The following is a 21,181-nucleotide window of genomic DNA, read 5'->3' as shown; positions in this document are numbered from 1 at the left end:
GAGAATCACACACAGACACACACGTACAAACACAACACTCATAAAAATACAAACGAGAAACTATTACATATAATCAAGAGATTAGGAAGGTAAAACAACGCCTAGACAAAGCACTACGAGACAGGACCCCTCCAAAATTAGCACTGAGTTCATTTCGAGTTGGCCTTTCCCTGCTGGGCCTAGGGCCTGCCTTTTTATAGCAGAGACTCCACTGGAGAAAATTAATTTTTCCTTTGCAGGTGGCTGTCAACTGGAGATAGCTTCTTGGTTGGGCAGTGGGACACATGTCCACTTTCCCTTCTAGTACTTGGACGCCACAGTTTGGAGCCGTGTAAGCCCTGAGCATGTTGCCATTGTCTCTTTGTTCATAGGCAGAGCATATTTATATGGCCCCCCACCCACACTTTCAGTTAAAATACTGAAAGAATTCTGAGTCATTACATGGATGTCTATTATGCTGGTTTCACTTCTGACTTCATCATCTGTGAACACGGGCTGCTGGGACATGAAGTTGGATAAATAGAAGAGGAGAAAACTATACTTTTTTAAAACTTACTCATTTCTTCAGTCATTTCCATTTTCATGTTTTCCTTCTGGAAATTCTGCATTGTTTGTAGTGTCTTCTGTGGATCCATTTTCTTGTTAACTGCTTGCATTGTCTTTAAGAAATAAAGAGTCATGTTAGCTACCTAGTTATGAAAGTCATCTATGGAGTAGTCTATAGTCAGTCACAGCAAATACAGCCTTCTGATTTGACCTAGTGTTAAGTCAAATTCTGAAACTTGTCTGAGGAAGGTAACAACGAAAATCCATTTAATAAGGTAGACTCATTCTCCACGACAGCTCTGTCAGCATACTGACCTTTTATCTCTTTAAAGGAGTACACACCTTGGCACAGGATTGTCACACATGCTAGTCCCTCAGAAGTGCTCCTCTCTGCTCTAAGCAGTTTGCACATAGTAATCTTAAAGTGACATTTAAAACACAAGACCTTCATGTGGTACTTCCTCTCCTTTCCCCTTATTACAAATGGAGAGCAAAAGCACAGATGGTTCAATAATTTGCATAAGGTCACACTATTCAGTGAAATGTCACCTGAGTGTGGACAAAGTGTTAGAGTCCTACACACACTACATCTCCTGTATGCTGCCTACAGGAGACTACAAGCTCCATGCAGGTTAAGCCTTGCCTTAGCCATTTCATCTGAACTATTTGGGTACTTGAACAAACACTTGCTGACTAAATGATATTTAATTAAGAATTCTAATTCAGATACCTGTATGTGGCAAAAGCCTATTCGGTATCATTTCTGAGCATATCATTTACAGAACACTACAAGGTACTTTGCTCCCCTTAACACTGGTGCAAAGTTGCCAGTCTTACCATGTGATCTTCAAATGACCCTGTGCCCAAATTAGTCAGTATTTCAGTTCCGTCCATCTGTAAGACTACAGAGGAGATCCAAACTACTTCCTCTTATATATTTTTCAGTGACTGAAATGATCAGAGTCCTTGAAACCAACAGTTAAAGTACTGATTACACTCACTCACACACTGTGTGTATAATATACATAAAATTTTGCATTCCTGAAATGCAAAAGTGTCTATTTACTTATGGCTAGAAACCAATTATGAGTAAGTACATCCCATGTTCATTTTTTTGGGTCTGGGTTACCTCACTCAGGATAGTGTTTTCTATTTCCATCCATTTTCATGCAAAATTCAAGATGTCATTGTTTTTTACCACTGAGTAATATTCTAATGTGTATATATTCCACACTTTCTTCATCCATTCTTCCATTGAAGGGCATCTAGGTTGCTTCCAGGTTCTGGCTATTACAAATAATGCTGCTATGAACATAGTTGAACAAATGCTTTTGTAATATGATAGGGCATCTCTTGGGTATATTCCCAAGAGTGGTATTGCTGGGTCCTGGGGTAGGTTGATCCCGAATTTCCTGAGAAACCACCACACTGATTTCCAAAGGACATTGAGTCTATAATCTGTGATCCTAAAGAAGCTAAATAAGAAGGTGAACCCAAAGAAAAACATATAGTTATCCTCCTGGATATGGGAAGTAGACAAGATTGCCGGGCAAAAAATTGGGATCTTGGGGGTGGGGTGGGATGGGGGTAAGGGGAGATAGGGAGAGAAAAGTGAGAAGGGGAGGATGGGGGGAACTTGGGGAAATGGGATGCTTGGGATAAAGGAAGGGTAGATATGGGAGCAGGGAAGTATATATCTTAATTAAGGGAGCCATCTTAGGGTTGGCAAGAGACTTGAACCTAGAGGGGCTCCCAGGTGCCCAGGGCAATGTCCCCAGTTAGTTCCTTGGGCAGCTAAGGATAGGGAACCTGAAATTGCCCTATCCTATAGCCATATTGATGAATATCTTGCATATCACCATAGAACCTTCATCTGGTGATGGATGGAGATAGAGACAGAGACCCACAATGGAGCACTGGACTGAGCTCCCAAGGTCCAAATGAGGAGCAGGAGGGAGAACATGAGCAAGGAAGTCAGGACAGGGAGGAGTGCACCCACCCACTGAGACAGTTGGGCTGATCTATTGGGAGCTCACCAAGGCCAGCTGGACTGTGACTGAAAAAGCATGGGATAAAACCGGACTCTCTGAACATGGCGGACAATGAGGGCTGATGAGAAGCCAAGAACAATGGCACTGGGTTTTGATCCTACTTCATGTTCTGGCTCTGTGGGAGCCTAGCCAGTTTGGATGCTCACCTTCCTAGACCTGGATGGAGGAAGGAGGACCTTGGACTTTCCACAGGGCAGGGAACCCTGACTGCTCTTCTTCAGGGGAGAGAAGTGGGGGGAGGGGGAGAGGAGGAGGGAAATGGGAGGCTGGGAGGAGGCAGAAATTATTTTTCAATAAAAAAATAAAAAATAATTTTAAAAAAGTGTCTATTTACAATATCTATATGTGTGGTTCTGAACATTATAAAAGTGAATTAAGAGGAAATAATTCCATAAAAGTAATCAGAAATAATAATAATAATAAATAGCCAAATTTTCTGACAATTTATTGGAAAAATACAAACCAACACTATGCTAAGTCAACTCCATATAAACTTTGAAGCTCCATGTGATCGTAGAAAAATGTTTTTACTTTGTAACACAGTAATAACTAAGCCAGAACCAATCACTTGGGTTACATAGTATTATAACCCATTTTATTAGTAACTAAGATTTTTGTACTACAGATGACCAGAAAGTACTTTGAAATCTAATTTGAATATCAATATTTATATATCCTTGATAAAATGACACCAAAGCTTCAAGTTACCTTTGCAGTGGTAGACATCGCACCAGCCATCTTCATCTGGGAATTCATCACTTTAGTTTGTGTGGACATTGATGTGACTTTTGAGCTGACTGCAAAAGTTCTTGTCTTCTGTTTCCGTAGATGGACAAGCTGCTTAGCTAGAACCCTACAAGCTTCTTTATTACCAATCTTGGCCATCTTCTTAATTTCTAATTCCTAAGAAGACAAGAAAGATAAGGGAATATATTTAAAGGGGAGTCTTCAGTGTTATCTTGAAGAACGTATCTAGTAGGCATAAAATCATAGAGAGGAAGGATGTTTGAGAAGCTATATCTGATGTTCACACAGAAAAAACTGTTACCCTCATTCATGAATATAAAGCAAGTTTATGAAACAGGAGTTTGCAGCCCAGGAGAAAATATAAAATGGAAATCCAAATATAATTTTAAAAAAAAACAGTAAGACAAAGAAAATAAAGATTGAGGTAGTAAATTAATAATACAGATAACAGCACTGAAACAAATGGTCTACCTTATATACCAACAAGGAAAGCAACTTCTGGAATATATAAGAGCAAATCTAAGTATACACTATTTCATGAAGAAATCTTAAAACATTAGAGCAAAAGTGTCTTAAAAAGTAGAAAACACATTATATATTTAACAAAGTCTACAAATCTAGAATGGCTATACTAGTATCAGATCAAGTAAAGTTTAGAACAAGATATATTGCCAGAAGTAAAAAATATGATCTCATAATGATAAAGGGACTAAAACATGAAACTATCAGGTCAATCCTAAGTGTGTACACATGTGTTAAGTGTGCTTCACAACATGGTGATCAGAACTGATGAGAGAAAGGAGAAAAAGTCAAGTACATAATGTGCCCAAGAGAGAGATATCAACCTTTCTCTTAAGCAGGCTGCCAGACTGTTTCAAATACAGCTGTTTTCTCGTAAACAGCAATATGTCAAGATCCCAATGATGCCTGAAAGTACAGACAGAGCCAAACCATTACTGTACTATGATGTATGCAGGTGTGTGTGTGTGTGTGTGTGTGTGTGTGTGTGTGTGTGTGTGTGTGTGTGTGTGTGAGAGAGAGATAAATGTCTGCCTTCCCTTTAAGGAAAGGAATGATAGCTTTCCTCTGCCGTGCCTGCACACTCAGCATCGTCACTAAAAATGTGGGACTGTTTTAAAGTGAAGTACAGAATACTTGGCCACGAACACTGCAGCAACTCATCTGAAAGCAGTGGCAGCGGGTGGGTAGTGTACAGTGTGGATGCAGACAGAGCAGGTTCAGCTCTTGGGGGAATGGAGGCGGGTGGTATGAGATATCACCAAACACCTCAACGGTGTACAACAAGTAGGTCACTAGGGGACACGAGGTTGAAGCAGGGCAATCTGGGAGGAGCTAGGAGACAAATGTGCGAAGACAATCAAACCACATTGTAAGAAATCGTCAGAGAATTCATTAAAGTATATTATAAAAAAGGTTCCAAGACAGGAAATGAAGACATAAAGCTCTCCTTCCTCATGATGCTATCATCCACTCATGTAGGAATCTCTTAACATGTACAAAAGGCTACAAGAATAAATAAGCTGAGGAAGCTTGTAGGATTCAGGATACAAATAAAAAACGTGGCACATCTCTATGGATTCCAGTAGAGAGAAATATATAAAAAACACTCGTGGACAGTAAAACTTATTGCTAAATGTTAACACTTTCCAATAATTTACACATTTAATGTAACTGCAATCAATCTAGTCATCTCTGTACAAGTGACAGGTTTGTTTTACAGTTCCCATGTAAATATGAAACATGTGAAATACCCTAAAGGATCCTGAGAAAAAGAAGGCCTCCAGGCGAATGGTGAGGGTTTTTCTAACTGTGAGTGTTCTATGAAATAGGAGTACAAACAGTAACAACAGCAGCACAGCCCTGGGCTTGAGCGCAGTCCTATCAACACAGCAGACTGCAGGAAGCGCTCACACTTGAAATCTGTCTCACCACAGATAAGGCAAGGCAAGGTGATGTGTGGGCTACAGATCTCCAAGTACACAAAGTACCCCTCTATCTAGCGCAACAGAGAAACCAGGCTCTCATGCAAAAGAAGAAAAAAGAAAAGAAAAAAAGTGCAATGGTTATTGTTTAAGTGATCTAGAAGAAAACATAAGAGAAATTACTATTGAATTTTATTACGCAAAAATTTAATACATTATAAGTATTAGCCACAGGAGAAAATTGTAATTGTCTTCATCATAATAAATAACCTTTGTTTATCAAAAGCCATTTAGGAAAATGAAAGAAAAGGTGGAGAACCTGCAGAGCACATCTTCAAAGCATGTTCCTAATGAGGTCCTTGTACCCAGGCACAACAGCTATTATGATAAAATAATCAAGAAAGGAGCAAGGGCAAGAGAGATGGCTCAGAAGCTATGAGCACTTGCTGGCACTTGGTTCCCACTACATGATTGGTTCGTTCCCAGCATCTGTGTGTGTGTGTGTGTGTGTGTGTGTGTGTGTGTGTGTGTGTGTGTAGAATCACAACTGTTGTAGCTCCATCTACAAAATAATCCCACCCTCTTCTGACCTCACAGTAGATGGTGGGCTGTACTGGCACGCACACACACACACACACGCGCGCGTACACACAAAATTTAAAAAATAACTTTAAAAACTAATTGATGATGGGACATGAGTAAAATCAGGCATTTTGGCAAAGAATATCTGTAAATGGGAATTAGACTCATTAAACTAGAAGGCCAGCACCACTAAGGACTAGGGAGATTCAATTCAGGGTCACCATCTACTACCTCCACAGAACGGCTGCAATGCATCCACTGCCAACACACAGAGAAAATATTACAGACGCTTTGCAAACTGTTTAGCACTTTCTAATATAAGGTTAAATATGCAACCCACTTTCAGTAGTTAACTAGAAGAAATAAAAACATACAAAAATTCGTTTGTATACATACAGAAACTTCACTTACTGAAAAATCTGAAAACCTCATTTGTCCTCTTGAGTAACAAACAGAAAAATTAGGAAACATGCATACAATAGAATGATATCTATCATATATGTGGACACAATAATTAACCTCAAAATTAATTGTACTTAAAGAAACAAAAAAATGTTTGTTGTGATTTCACCTTTATACAATTTAGGAAGACAAACTAATTGAGGGACGCCTGTGCTATTCTCACTGAACGGCGGAGACAGTGCGAATGGATAGGAGGATTTCATAAGGCATCAGGAGTTTGCAGGAACAATGCCTGTCTTTATGATTTTCTCTAGAGTAATATATACTTATATAATATACTTAAAGTACCAATGGTATACTTGAACATGTACAATTTATTGAATGTCTCATATCTCAGTAAAACTTTTAAGATCGGGGCAACATGCATTTAAAAATATAGCATAAAGAAAATTTTAAGATGAGCCATATCCATCTAATTAAAAATAAACTGTCATGGAACAATCATCCCTAAAAGACCATGTAAGACAACTATGTGTAATGATATTATTTATTACTCTTTTATTTCCCATGACTACTTTTATTTTTAATGTTAATCAAGAAGGTAGGTATGTTGTAAAAAATATTTATTTCTAGACATTCATAATTTTTACAAAATGAAATAATTTGATTCTTTATCAACAGAAAACAGGATTTTGATAAAAAACAACAAATGAACAAAAGCAGAAAATTCAGCAAAGGATGAAACACTTTCTTACAAGTAAATCACTTACCTCTTGTTCATAGCCTTTTCTGAGTTAGATAATTATTCAACACTACTTTTTAAATTTATTTTAGAATTTTCCTGAAATTCAATGTTCTACTCACCAGCTGTTTCTCTTGTTTCTCTAAGGCTGCTCGATCTCTGACTATAGCCCTCTGTGTGCCTCGCAGCTCTCGATTCTGTTCCTTTATTACATCTAGGAGAACCACAAAAGAAACTTGAATTGATGACTGTAAGATTTTTCTCAATACTGCTTAAAATACTTGACTAAGAGAATGTAACAAATGGGAAACTTTTAATAATGTTAATTTTTTTCTTTCAATTTAATATACTACAAACTAATCAAATATTAAAATATCTATTATAATCATAGATTATATGAAGAATAGAAAGATTTTTCAAATACGTGGTGCTTAAAAATTTATCTTAGAGAATTATTATACAATTGCATATGGCACATGTAACAACCTCCCCCGGCCCCAACACACACACACATGTGCCCTTTTCCCCTCTCTACTGCAGCACTATGTGGATTTCAGAAAGAAACATATATTTAACTGGATCTTTTTATTGTATAGTTAATCTTATCAGTATGAAACAACAAATTTTCTAGTGAAGCAAATACAGATTTTAACTACAACTTACAAAGTGGGAAACTTACAAAGACTTAGAATATTCTCAATCTATATATATGACAGAGGATTGATATCCGCAACACATATGGAACACAGAAATAAAAAAAAAAAAGACCTAAATAGGTATTTCTTGACACAATATAAATAAGTGAGCAATAATGAAATGAAAAAATTCTCAATACTAGTTATCATGGGGATATAAGTATTAACCAGAGTGGGTGTGAGTGGGGTTGACTACTCAGGAAAAGGTGAGGCCTGGGTGTGAAGGGTGTGGTGTAAACAAAGGGAACCCTTACACACTGCTGGTAGAAATGTAAACAGAGTTGAAACTCCAAAAATATTAAAACTTTAGCTTCCAAATGATTTAACAGTTTAGTTCTAGTTACACAGCCAAAGTAAACAAAATCAGTATAAGAGAGACATTTACACTCACAATGTTAATGGAACACTGCTTCACAATAGTCAAGAAATGGAAGCAACCTAAGTATCCATTACCTGATGATATAGAAAGAAAATGTAGTATGCATTTCTGATGAAATATTATTTCCATGAATAAATTCTGTCATTTGTGAAACCTGGATAGAGCTGGAGTCCTTTGGAACTAATAAATCAATATTGTGGTAGAATCTAAGAGATGTTTCCAAACAGGCTGAGACTGTATGGTGGGTTCCAAAGGCTAGGGATTGAGGAAAGGCTGGCAGAGGTGGAGTTTGCATGAAAACGTCCCCCAAAGGCTCAGGTGTTTGAAGAGCTGTCTCCAGCTAGTGGCACTATTTTAGGAGCTTTGGAATCTTTAAGAGATGGTCTGGCCAAGCAGCAGGTCTCAACCTGTCGGTTGTAACCCCTTTGGGCACTACACAGACATCCTGCCTATCAGATATTTATATTACAATTCATAACAGTAGCAAATTACAGTTACAAAGTAGAAATGAAAAAATTGTATGGTAGGAGGTGACCAGAGCACAAGGAACTGTATTAAAAGGTTGCAGCATTAGGAAGGTTGAGAAGCACTGGGCTAAAGGAAGAATGCTTAGGGGTCTTTATAGCTCAGTCTGGTTCTGGGGTGAGCTCAGTAATTCCTAACTACCAAAGGGATGTGACCAGGCACTGCACACCCTGCCATTCCAGTGCCAAGGCAATCCTTCTACATCCCTTTCCTGCCACACAAACAAAGAGTCAAAATAAATCCTTTCTAAATGGCATCCGATGCTTTAATGATGCAGTTCCAAGTTAATTTAGATGTGAGCAAGAAGTTCCGGTGAGCCCCTATAGTGCAGAGCAGTGACGTACTGCACACTTCAAATCACTAGAAGTGTTCAGGGTTTTACCATCTGAGTAGACTGATTTATTTAACCATACTTAAACATTGCCTAATAATGTACTGAAATGATATCTCATTTATGATGTATGATTTTTGTTTTTATGTCAGTTAGGAATCAAAAAGAATTTTAACAGGAAATGAAGACATTTGTCTACTGACAGCTAAAAGGTGGGGAGTGGACACCAACTCCCTCCCCAAACCTTTGACTTGACTCCTACCCCATCCCTAGAACTCAGGGGTGGAGGATTCTAGCAACTGGACCATCAAAGCTCATCAGGGAAGAAAACAAGCCAACACTTCCCAATTGGCAACCACACCGCTGTGCTCCCAGGATGGTAGAGCAGCCAGAGCAGCCACCAAAACTCTGTGCCCCATATTCTACCTAAGAGTCTCTTCATGCTGCTCTCCCCATGTGATATTCTTCATGCTAATTACAGGAAACCAGGAGACACTTTGCTGAGTTCTGAGAGCTGTCCCAGCAAACTATCAGCGTTGGAAGGCAAGTGGTAGACTACATGGTCAGAAAGAGGGAGGATCTGGGACACACGAATCCTTCTATAGTGGAGCAGTCTCTGGCCAAGTCCTTAGACTGCGCGTATATTCTAAGGCAGATGATCAGTGTCCACACTCAAACGTTGAGATAGATACCTAGTTGTTGTCTAAGAATTAGAGTCCTGGCTAGAAAAGGACATCTTAGATTTTAAAAAAACACACACAAAATATTATAATGAAACCCAACAGTTTAATAAAAGATAATTCAATTTTACTTTAATTTTATGGAACTGTGCATACATTAGTTGACACTGTATATCATAAAGGGGAAAAATAAAGAAAATTAACTACTGCATATTCCACAGCCCCGCAGTTGTTAATAGACCTATTAATATTTAATCAGTGCTAAGCTATAAACTCAGAGCATCTAATGTTACATACTAAAACACAATCATAACACTTTAAAACATATTATGGTAAGTAGAAAAAGACACTAAAATGTCTTTTCATATGAGGCAACAGGAGCAGTCTATAAAACAAACAAATTACCCCACTATATTCCTTATGTATTCCATATGTGAAACCCACATTTAATGGTTTGGTCTTCTGGATAATCCAGAATGAGTGACATAAAAAGATTGAGGGTTTTTTCCTTTTTTAATTAATTATTTTTTAAAAAGCAATCTTTTCTCATTTTACATATCAGTTCTAGTTGCCACTACCTTCTTTCCTCCCATTCCCTCCTCCCCCCCACCATCCCCTACCCACTCTTCAAAGAGGGTAAGGCTTCCCAAGGGGGAGTCAACAAAATTCAGCACATCACTTTGAGGCAGGACTAAGGTCCTCCCCACTATATGTAGGCTGAGCAAGGTATCCCTCCAAAGGGAATGGGCTCCAAAAAGCCAGTCAAGCAGTGTGGATAAAACCTGGTCTCACTGCCAGTGGCTCCACAGACTGCCCCAGCCATACAACTGTCACCCACATTCAGAAGGACTAATTTGGTCCTATGCTGGTTCCCCTACTGTCAGTCCAGAGTCAATGAGCTTCCGTTAGTTGAAGTAAGCTTTTTCTTTGGGTAACACCTTCACGGTCTTGACCTCTTTATTATATTATTTTTTGCTCATATTATTGCTCCTCACTCTCCTAGACTGGCCTCTGGGAAGCTTGGCCCAGGGCTTAGCTGTGAATCCCTGCATCTGCTTCCATCAGTTGCTGGATGAAGGTTCTATAAGGATAATTACGGTAGTCATCAATGTGATTATAAAAGATATTTTTAAGGTCAATTTTATTTTTCACTTGATTTACCTCTTAGTAAACCTAATTTCAGCCTAAGATACAAGCTCTTTAAGAGTAGAGAAGACAGATAAAAAGAAAACAAATCCTGAGATGTCTAAGCTTACAGACAAAGATGGGATAGTTTAGGCTTCAATGATAACGCAAACTGCTTCGTATCTGTGAATCTGTTAAAACTGTGTCTGTGTGTACACATGCACACATGGAGAAAAATCAGCCTCGGTGGTTCTTTCTCGGGAGCCTTTTGAGCAGGATTTCTCCCTGACCTAGGGATCCCTAAAAAACTACAGAGCTAGGCAGTCTGGCCAGTGAGCTCCAGGAATCTATATGCCTGGCCTTCTCTTCTCCAACATGGTTATTACAAGCGCTGCCACATGTATGACTTTTATGTGGGTTCTCGGATCAAACTTCGGTCTGCACGCACTTTTACGCCTTAGTCCTGTCATTCACCTCTAGGCAGCATGTGTCCTGCTTGTAGTCCCACCACTTCAAAGGTAACAATTACTTATTACAGAATGTACTACTCCTGAACTTTGCACAACTCAACACTATCCAGTACAGGACTCACAAAAACGATCGTGCTTTCCTTCTTTCGATTTTTCAGTTTAAGATACAGTCGCTCTAGGCCTGTGAACAGTTTCCAACTGCTATCCAGCTTTGCAACAGGAAGTTGCAGAATCCTGTCTCAGGATGTGGTCCTGTTTGGCTATTACCTATGAAAGCTCAATAGTCCTTTTATTTCAGAGATTTCTCAGGCTCAAGAGTTTTGGTTTCAGCACATACAGTTGGATGTTTATTTGTCTGTACTGCCACAAACCATCTCAATATATGGTATCTAGCAGTGATATTATGATGCTCAAATATCGTGATATATAACGAGAAATGACTATCAAGAATATTTAACTTATTACCTTAAGATATAATGAAGCCGCCGGGTGGTGGTGGCGCACGCCTTTAATCCCAGCACTCGGGAGGCAGAGGCAGGTTGATCTCTGTGAGTTCGAGGCCAGCCTGGTCTACAGAGCTAGTTCAGGACAGGCTTCAAAAGCCACAGAGAAACCCTGTCTCGAAAAACCAAAAAAAAAAAAAAAGATATAATGAAGCCTATTGTTACTGGGAAACTGATAACATTAAAATCTAAACTATGACCGATATCTTTGTATAGTGGAGATGTGCATCATTGAAATAATGAGCCATCCCTTCATTTGGGGCTTGTAACAGTAGCTGCTCCTTGTAAGCAATCTCTGCAAGGGTATACACCCTCCCCTTGCCTGTTGCTTTATCTGCTTCTTGCAAAGACTGTACCCCTAATCATTCCTAAATTCTCATCTCTAAAGAAAAACTACCATTATAGTTATAAGATATGAAATTATTACTCTTCCAAATTTGAGAACCCAGCACATGTAATTGCCATCAGATAAAACAGGACAGTAACCCTCTTATGCTCTAACACTGTGTTTCAGTTAAGTTTTAACCACAAGAAACAGTATATATAATTAAACAATATACCAGTGGTCATGCTGCTGACTGTCTTTCCCTGTAAGGCCCCTTTAACACACTTCCATTCCCTAAGACTGAATTTTGGTAACTATTAACCTCTCTTAATACCTCTTGGGGCCAAGTGAAATAACCTGATACTTTGCTGACTCTCTCTTCTGGGTATTGTCTTTTGAATGGCAGGCCTCCAGATGTAGCCCAGTAGAACATTTTTATTTTCAACCGGCGCCATGACAACGGCAGAAGCAAGCGCAGGTGCAGGTCCCTGCTGACATGGAAAAGACACCGTGCTTCCTTCCTGTGGAGCCCTTGTTTCTTTCTTTAGACAATAGGCTGTGCCCTGGAGTTCTTAAGAACCACCCTGCCAGCCACCTTGGAAGGCTGTTATGACACACTTCACAATGAGTGGTACCTGCAGGCTGTGAAAATGTCCAAAGTGTCTAAGTGGTACAGGATGCTCTCTCTGTTACCACACATTCATTCAGAGGCAGAAAGGGCTGAACACCACCTAAACCTCTCACGCAGACTGTACTAGCTCCATGTTGGGTATTAAATGCCTGTCTCAAGCTTGTTAAGATCTTTTCCTGATGAATTACAAGTACCTAGACCTACCTGGGGGGCAACATCACAGCCTTGAAAGATACAAGCAGAAAAGGTCTTTTTGCATTCTTAGGATCCAAATCTGCTGAATTTATATGTTTAGGAAAATAAACCCAGAAAATATAAATTTAAAACAAAGGGTTGCCAAGAGGTGGTGGCACATGACTTTAATCCCAAAGCTGGGGAGGCAGAGGCAGGGGGATTTCTTTGAGTTCGAGGTCAGTCTGGTCAACAGAGCGAGTTCTAAAACAGTCAAAGCTACACAGAGAAACCCTGTCTTAAAAAAAAATAAGAATTAATTAATTAAAACAAAAAAATCAAACAGTAAAAAGGTCTGTCACTATATTTTTCTACTGAGATTTGAAGTCAAGTCATAACTTGACAAACAGCTTACTTCCCTCTGATCATTTACATAAATTTTGCACATTTGATTATAATGCCAAAAAGTGATAATAACCAATAAATACCATCACATTAATTTGTGAGTAACAGAATTTGGAAAGGAAAGGGCCTAAGGGCAGCTCAGGATTACTGTCAGAGCAGGAGAATTGTCTGTACTCTGTCAATCATGTTTTAAATAAATGCTGATTGGCAAGGCAGGACGTATAGGTGGGTCAGCCAGACAGGAAGTAGAGGCAGGACAATGAGAACAGGAGACTGCTAGGAAGGAGGAAGCCCATTCCTCCCATTCTAGCCCAGACCACCAAGAAGCAAGATGTAACCTGCCCAGCTGAAAGGTACCAAGCCATGTGGCTAACATAGATAAGAATAATGGGTTAATATAAGCTACAAGAGCTAAAAAGAAGACTGAGCTAATGGGCCAATCCGTTTTATAACTTATGGAGACCTCTGTGTGATTTTCTTTGGGGCTTGCCAGCTGTGGGGTATTGGGCAGGACAGAAACCCCAACAAGCCGGCCCTCATTGTTACACTTTACCTGGTCCCATACTACGCCATCACACAGCAAGCCATGAAGTACTCAAAGGCTACAGGGACTTTGTTCTAAAAACAGAATTTTATAATTTTAAGTGCATTTCTTTGGGGTAAATTTCATTTCCACAATTTTACTTCTTATCAGTTATCTCAGTTAACTATCACATGAGATGGGTGCGAAACTTTAACTATCTGAACTGGAAAGCCGCCTCGGTGGTTAAGAACACTTGTTGCTCTTATAGGGAATGTTGGTTTCATTCCCAGCAGCACAACTATCTGTAACTATAGTCCTAGGGGTTCTAATGCCTTTTTTCTGACCTCTGTGGGTACTAAGCTTGTACACGGTACACATACATACATGCAGGTAAAACACTCATAACATAAAGTAATAATAAATCTTAAAAACCATGAACTATCCCTCCACTCTGCTTTCCTGGAGGACATTGCATCAGGAGCAAGAGCAGCCATCAGGGCAGTGGTACTAATACTGCCCAAACCCCAGTAATATCTGTGGACAGAAGCCCTGAATGTGCGTTAGCTAAACATTGGTAGAATTGAGCAAGCAATACAGTGAAAATGGGTCCCGGTATGCAGATCTACTGTCTTCTGGAGTCAATGAGAGGAAGAAATCTTGAGAAAGCAAAGAATAAAAAACAGGGAAAAATTAAAGATCAGTTTCTAGAAGGGCCTAAAAGCAGACTGACTCAGGCAGGAAAGTAACAATGAGGAAGAATCAGAAAGCACATGCAAGCAAATCGAATTGATTTCTCTGGCTTTAGGAACAGTATAGAACAACATCTTGGAGGGCAATGTCCTCTTAATTACATTCTATTACATAGTACAGCAAAAGCAAAAATGATTTAAGATTCAGGACAGGAGAGGGTCATGCCAACAGCTTTACTCCGGCCAAAGGAGAGAAACAACTCAGGTAACAAGTTTGAGGAATGATAAATGCGGGGAATGGGGATGGATATGACCCAAGCAGAAAAATATCATAATGAAACCCTATTTTTTACAAGATAAATTAGCTCAATAAAAGAAATAGCTTGAAGTGAAACAGTAGGGCTTATATGGAAGGAAGAGGTAGACAAAATGGGAGACACAAAGACAAAGGCAGCATAGGAGGTAAATTTTTATTCCATCTACTATAGGTATCAAAAGTCATCAAAGTCTGAGGAACCCATTCTGACAAAGTTTTAAAAATTCAGCCTCTTTAAGCAATAAGGAAAGCTTCTGGGATGGACATGTGCCAGCAAACTGAGTCTCATTTGCTCTTGTCATGAAGTGGGTAGGGAGGGGAAACAAAAGGGAAGACATTTTCCTAGTGTTATTTCTTCTGCAAATGCGGAGAACTTTTGTTAAGGGCAGGAAACATCAGAGGCTGGTTCTTCACGCTGGCCTAAAACCAGTTAATAAAAATTGTGTGATAAGCATATTATACCCTTGAATCCCATATACACATAGTTGTTTTTCTTTGTTATGTCAAGAATGTAGAGTAAATAGAGTGTAAAATGTAAGATCTAAAATATTCAGGATAATAATCACTAAAGGAAGACTTAGCATGCTATGCAAGATCTGAGTATTGTAAGTACCACAATACTATTGTCTTTTATTCTGGAAAGAAAGACAGTTTTCTGAAATGGATAAAGTTCCTTTTCTTTCTCAATGGTTCATAAATGTGAGACCATTAACAGACTTCTTGACAGATTTATTCCAACTCAGTCAAAACCCACCAGTTGTGGGTAACCAGCATATATGGGTGATCCAAGAAGGCAGAAGCCAAGCTCCTTTCCTGCAGAGCATTCTTCAAGCTCACTGCAGGGCTCACAGTGAGTAGTGGCACTGATGCGCACATCACAGGCTCAGGGACTCAGGTACAAACACTAGTGCTATTGTTTTAGGGTGGTGCTAGCTAACTATGAACTCCTAGAGAAATACTTAAATATGGCTGAAGACTGAAGCCAATATGGAAGGCAGGAAAGACTTAGAATAAGCCATCTTTGGTAGTACAAAAGAAGCTGAGTTCCAGTGAAGGATGGTTGGGATGCAGATGTCAAGCTGTACAAACTGAGGTGATGTAGTATTTTTGTAGTTAGCATCAGGGAAGACTTCCTGAAAGACAAAAACTGGTGGGAAAGAGAATTCTTGGTTCATGGGGATCCTAATTAAAAATATGTCAGGATGAAAAAGACTGATTTTCAGTATACTGAAGAATAGTAAAACACTGATGAAGGATGATAAGCCTGGGACGTAGCCAAAATGAAAGCATATCACAAGAAGGGAAGGCAGACATTATTGAAAAGGTTTACTGCTGGGTAGCAGAGATTCATTGAAAAAGTGGACTCTGAGGAGAAGCAGACAGATTTGAGTTGCCATAAAACAATCACACAATCAACTTTGCAGATAAAGGACATAAAAGGACTGAGATGCAGCAAGAAATTAAATTGAAAGGTAACTGTGCTGAAGTGTAAAACAGACAGGATTAGAATTAGACCAAGGGCTGCAGGCACACACAGGACAAAGCGGAAGACATAATAATTAGTGACTCAGTGATCTGTTGAAGGAAGGAGCACTAATCACCCTGGCAGACTCAGCCCCGGAAGGAGAAAATTTTAAGAGGGAATAAAGTTCCCTTTGGGGTCTCTGATTTCTGTTGCTTTAGAAAACCATATACAGACAGTCAGCAGATTATCGCATATACTGGTTTTAAACAAAAATAGAAAAACAAATGTTAGGTATAATAGAATCTAAATTATAAGTAATGTGAAAAGTAGATGATATAGCAAGAGATTATACAATGGTAGCCCAAAACAGACCCAAGATAAATCCCTTATTTCGAGGGATAGTTAAACAAAACAAAATAAAACAAGAAAAAAAAAAACAAAACAAAACTCAAGCAAACACAAAATCCCAGCCCAAAGGGAAGTTAAAAGAGCACTGGGGGCTGGAAAGTGAGGCCCCAAGTTCAGTTCCCAGCACTCATGTTGCACAGTGCCTGTAACTGCAGACCCAGGAGATCAGCGCCCTCTTCTGGTCTCTGCAGGCACCTGCAAACATGTGGCAATTACACACACACACACACACACACACACACACACACACACACACATACACACACCCCTTTTTTAGTATTGGGTGCTAAAAGCCAGAAGAAAGCATTTTGTATCACACTATGATACACAGCACAGGCTGCTGAGAATGCAGGAGGCAGGCAATCTGAGAAGTAAGCCGAGATGATACATCACTTCTACAAGAGGTTGACACAAAGGCCAGGAGAGTCTCAGAATACACTAAGGTACAGGGACCTTCAAAGAAGTTAATTCCAATATGGAAATTAAACTTTTATTATTAATTCAAAGAGAACAATCCAGCTTATAGGTAAAAGTAAAAAACAAATGGACAATTTCATGATATTAATAAGATCACTGTTTGTATGCCAAGTGATTAATGTCTAAGAAAAACATAGCAATGATGAGACTTAGAAGGATGGGCTCCAACTTCTGCTACTTAGCACAGTTTTGATCCCGAGAAACTCACTTGGCCCCTCTGTTCTCAGTTTCCCCTCAACACAGAGGTGACGATAGCAGAGCTTCTATCATAGGACCCGTGAGAACTGAAGACGCATAGCATACACATAGCGTACATATAACACAGCACTCGCTTACAGAAAGTTCAGATCTCAGGTAAAAACTACAGTGCTTCAATAACTTAAGATACCCATTTCAACTGGGCCTGGTGTTGTAGGCCTGGCACTGCACACTGGGGAAGCTGAGGTAGTGGGTCACAGGGGCATGATGGGCTACATTTAGAGACCTTATCTCAAGCAAACAAAACAGAAGGTCACTGCTTTTTCCAGCTCTGGGGTCAAACCCACTGCCCTGTCCACCCATTCACTCTTCCTAGCTCCACCCCTCTCCCCAGCACCGCACTTGTTCAACGGCAGAAATAGTTACCCAGTTATGACAAGTACTGATGGAATGCTGGCATAACCGGTTCATGATTCCCTTCAAGAAATACTATTTGTCCACACAGATGTAAAAGCGCTGACGATGAACAGATTATAAAATGCATATATACATATAATACAACTCAGAAAGGGAAAAATCAAGGGCTCAGTTGTAATTTCAAATTGGAAGGAATCCTCCTCTTCAATGGCATTGAGATACACCTCTCATTAATTTCTGTAACGAAGTGTACACTGCAGAGACTTGCTCATCTTTGTGTCAAAATGAATTAAACATAACTCTGAATAGTAATGTGTTATAATGTTGTCTCCCTTTTTAATTTACATGTGCAGTAGTCTTTAACGATACAGTATATAATTCTTCCAGCCAATCCAGGGACAAAAAGATTCAATTATTCCACAGATCTATAACCAGCTACTTATTTCCCTTATATATCAGAATTTCATTACTGTTACAACAGAAACAAAGTCAGCATACAGTAAAAGATCTTATGATCGATAATGTGCCCAAGGAATTGAGAGAAATGCATAAAAATACATTAAATTTCATTACATGGTGTCTCACCACTGAGAGGAGGGCTGTCACCTTTTATACCAAACAAGAGCCCTTTCATTTTCTTTAACAGGGGAAACAAACATCCATAAAGCTAGCTCTAAAGCAAAACGATCAAGACGTAGATCCACAATTAAGGCAGGAGTAAATGAACTGAATTAATATCAGGTCTGCAAGTTGGTAGATGGAGTAATTGTTCACGGGGTCCAAATTTACATTCAGAAATGTCACACACATTTTAATTTAGTGGTACAGCACCTAGGAAAAGAAAAAAAAGAAAGAAAAAAAACCGAAACTTCTTGCTATTAAGACTATCTCAACTGCAAATGAGTGTGCATCATATCTAATCCATCCCTGCTATCTTCATTATCTCTCTCCCTTCCTCTAAGTGAGTCACCAGGCAGTCACAAATACCAGAAAGCACAAAACTGAGACTTGTCATTCAAAACAGTTAACAGATATTAAGCAATTAAGACTACAATATTCAAATTTTTACTTTTAAAAATTATTAATTTGTGGCATCAAGATGAGAGAGGAACCCACCTTTTCTGTGCTCAGTAAATTCTCATTATCACTATATACAATTATAGTGACTGTGTATATATTAAAGATTATTCCTACATAAAACATTAATAGCAATAATCCAGAAGGGAGTAGAGTACAATAACTGAGTATCACAATACTTGTACCGAAGCACTGAAAACAAAAGTGTCATGTTAAAGGTGAAACAATACTCTCAGGAAACCACACATAAAACCCATCTCATGTAATTGTGTTATGTCACGTGACAAGTTAGTAGCTATTCCAGATGCTGACAATGTTGCTTCTCAATTAGTAAAAAGTCAAAATAGTGAGAAAAAAAAAATCAGTCACAGGGAAGCAGCTAAATTGCATCATGCTGTTTGATGGAGATAATATGACTCCCTGTGTTGAAATGAAAGGTCACGTAGTAGGGTAGAGGTGGTGTCTTTGTTACCCTCCCCCCAAATCTGGCACTGGAACAGTGAACACAAAGAAATGAAGGAGTTACCCCCAACTCAGGGCTGAGCTGGGGGTTTGTACCAATCACAGTCTAGCTACCACTGCTGCTTTTGTGGTTGGGTTAGACCCTTACAAAGGCGTGATTATTTGCTTGAGCCAACAACAACCTGGACTCAACGTGCAATGAAAAGCAGATTTTAAATAACTTGGTATGAATTTAACACGTGGGGCAGTCACGTATAATCTATACACGCCACCACTGCCACTAAAGTTGTGCATTCCAGTACATTCACTTCGCCCCTCTTCACAAGATGGCACTGAGCCACCTGAAACAATGTGTTTTTAAAAATGCGAACTTGTATGCCAACTACACATCCCTCACTTAGCTGGCAAAAGATAATCATAAAGGACAAAATCTGCACTATGATCGCTAAACCCGGACCCTTTCCTTGGTCTTGTTTTTCTGCCGGAGTCTTTCCTATCTAAACTGCTGAGGTAAAGGTACAGACAGCCCCTCCCCAAGTTCATTTCCTAAGTGAACCCCGCAGCTCCCTCCTGCCTTGTCGTCCACCAAACACACAGGCTTCCCTTCCTGAGGTCAGGAAGTGGGGTGTCCCCACGGAAGGAGCATCCAACAAGCGGGAGAAAGCAACAAGACATCCATCAGGTCTCCAAGTCTAAGGACACCCGAGGGCCAGCGCTGCTCGGCCTCCTCAGAGTGCTCACAATCCCTCTGAAAGGGGGGAAAAGAGAGCGGAGGAGAAAACGAGGGTGGGGTGTGTACCATCGGGAGGACGAGCCGCCCAGGTGAGGCTGCGGAGCCGGAGTGACACAGCCACGGTCACCTGTGGGGCGGCCGAGCTGGGCCCACCCCCGGGGTCAGCGGCGAGCCGCGGCCGGAGCCCCAGATCCCGGGATCCAGGAGCCGGGCCCTGAACTCACCGTCCACGGTCTTCTTCTTGAAGAGGGACGCCATGGTGAGCGGCCGCGCCGGGGCGGCCCAGCTCGGCCCGGTTCGGTCCGACCGGGTTCTGGGGAAGGGACAGCGGGAAGGACGGAGCCTGGGGCTGGGGGCGGCTGGCAGCGGGTGACCGGCAGGGCCCGGGTCTCGGGATCCGAGCTGCGACAGGCGTGGCTCGGCAAGGCTCCCGCGGACGCGTCCTGGGCGCTCAGGTGACCGGGAACTAAGACACTTTTTGGAGAAGTCACTTCTAGGCGGCGCCTGCGCATGCTGCGGGCACGCCTGCGCACTGCGCCTCTGAAGCCGCAGAGCTGCCCTTACATCGAAGGCTGCCCGCTCTTCATCCCGGGTCCTGGTCGCAACCAGCCGGAACCCCGGAACCCCGGCTGGCCTGGCAGGTGTCTCCGAGTCCGTCACGAGCTCGGTTGGGATTCCAGGCTGACCTCAAGGACGTGTGTCACCTGCCCAGAGCTTTCCTCCCGGCTCCAGGCTGCAGGCTTTAGGGATCGTGGGGACGTGTTGGGGATTGCGGACTTGTCAGTCAGTGGGACTTCCCACGCCATCCATCAGTGCGGTGGGGGATGCTCCGGGAGTGCTCTGCAGGGCTTGCCCCAGAAGATCTTCCCGGACTCCCCACCCACCCGCCCCTGTCTTCTGCCTCCTGCACCGCCTCCTCCTCCGAGACCCAGCTTCACCTGCTGCCCCGTTCCGGGTGCCTCCACCAGCCTTCCTCTGTCCCTGTGGATCTGGGGTCTGGAGATTGTTTGGCCAGGAAAGGCGTGACGAACAAGTTTCTTCATGCAGCGCTATTGTTTAATGCTCTTGACCGGAAACAAGATTGAAAGTCTACTCATATTTCTATTCTTGTTCAAACGTGGCCAACTTTTTCTAGATGCCAAATAAATGGCTCAGGAAAACGC

The 21,181-nt window shown here is 40.8% G+C and overlaps 1 protein-coding gene across 1 annotated transcript in view; it reads right to left on the bottom strand.

The window, feature by feature from the left end:
* The window catches only part of Chmp2b (charged multivesicular body protein 2B), a 27,553-nt gene extending 6,970 nt beyond the window's left edge, over positions 1-20,583 (bottom strand). Inside the window, exons 1-4 of the mRNA XM_005345238.3 lie at positions 20,243-20,583; positions 7,136-7,227; positions 3,306-3,500; positions 557-659 (exon numbers count right to left, since the gene is read on the bottom strand). Coding sequence (XP_005345295.1) covers positions 557-659; positions 3,306-3,500; positions 7,136-7,227; positions 20,243-20,276 — 424 coding nt within the window. The 5' untranslated portion in view covers positions 20,277-20,583. The remainder of the gene's footprint in view (positions 1-556; positions 660-3,305; positions 3,501-7,135; positions 7,228-20,242) is intronic.
* Positions 20,584-21,181: the final 598 nt, after the last annotated feature.

This window comes from Microtus ochrogaster, chromosome 2 (genome assembly GCF_000317375.1).
Source record: "Microtus ochrogaster isolate Prairie Vole_2 chromosome 2, MicOch1.0, whole genome shotgun sequence".
NCBI classification, from domain to species: domain Eukaryota; kingdom Metazoa; phylum Chordata; class Mammalia; order Rodentia; family Cricetidae; genus Microtus; species Microtus ochrogaster.
The sequence above is the reverse complement of the archived record's forward strand: the minus strand, read 5'-3'. Positions and strand labels throughout refer to the sequence as shown.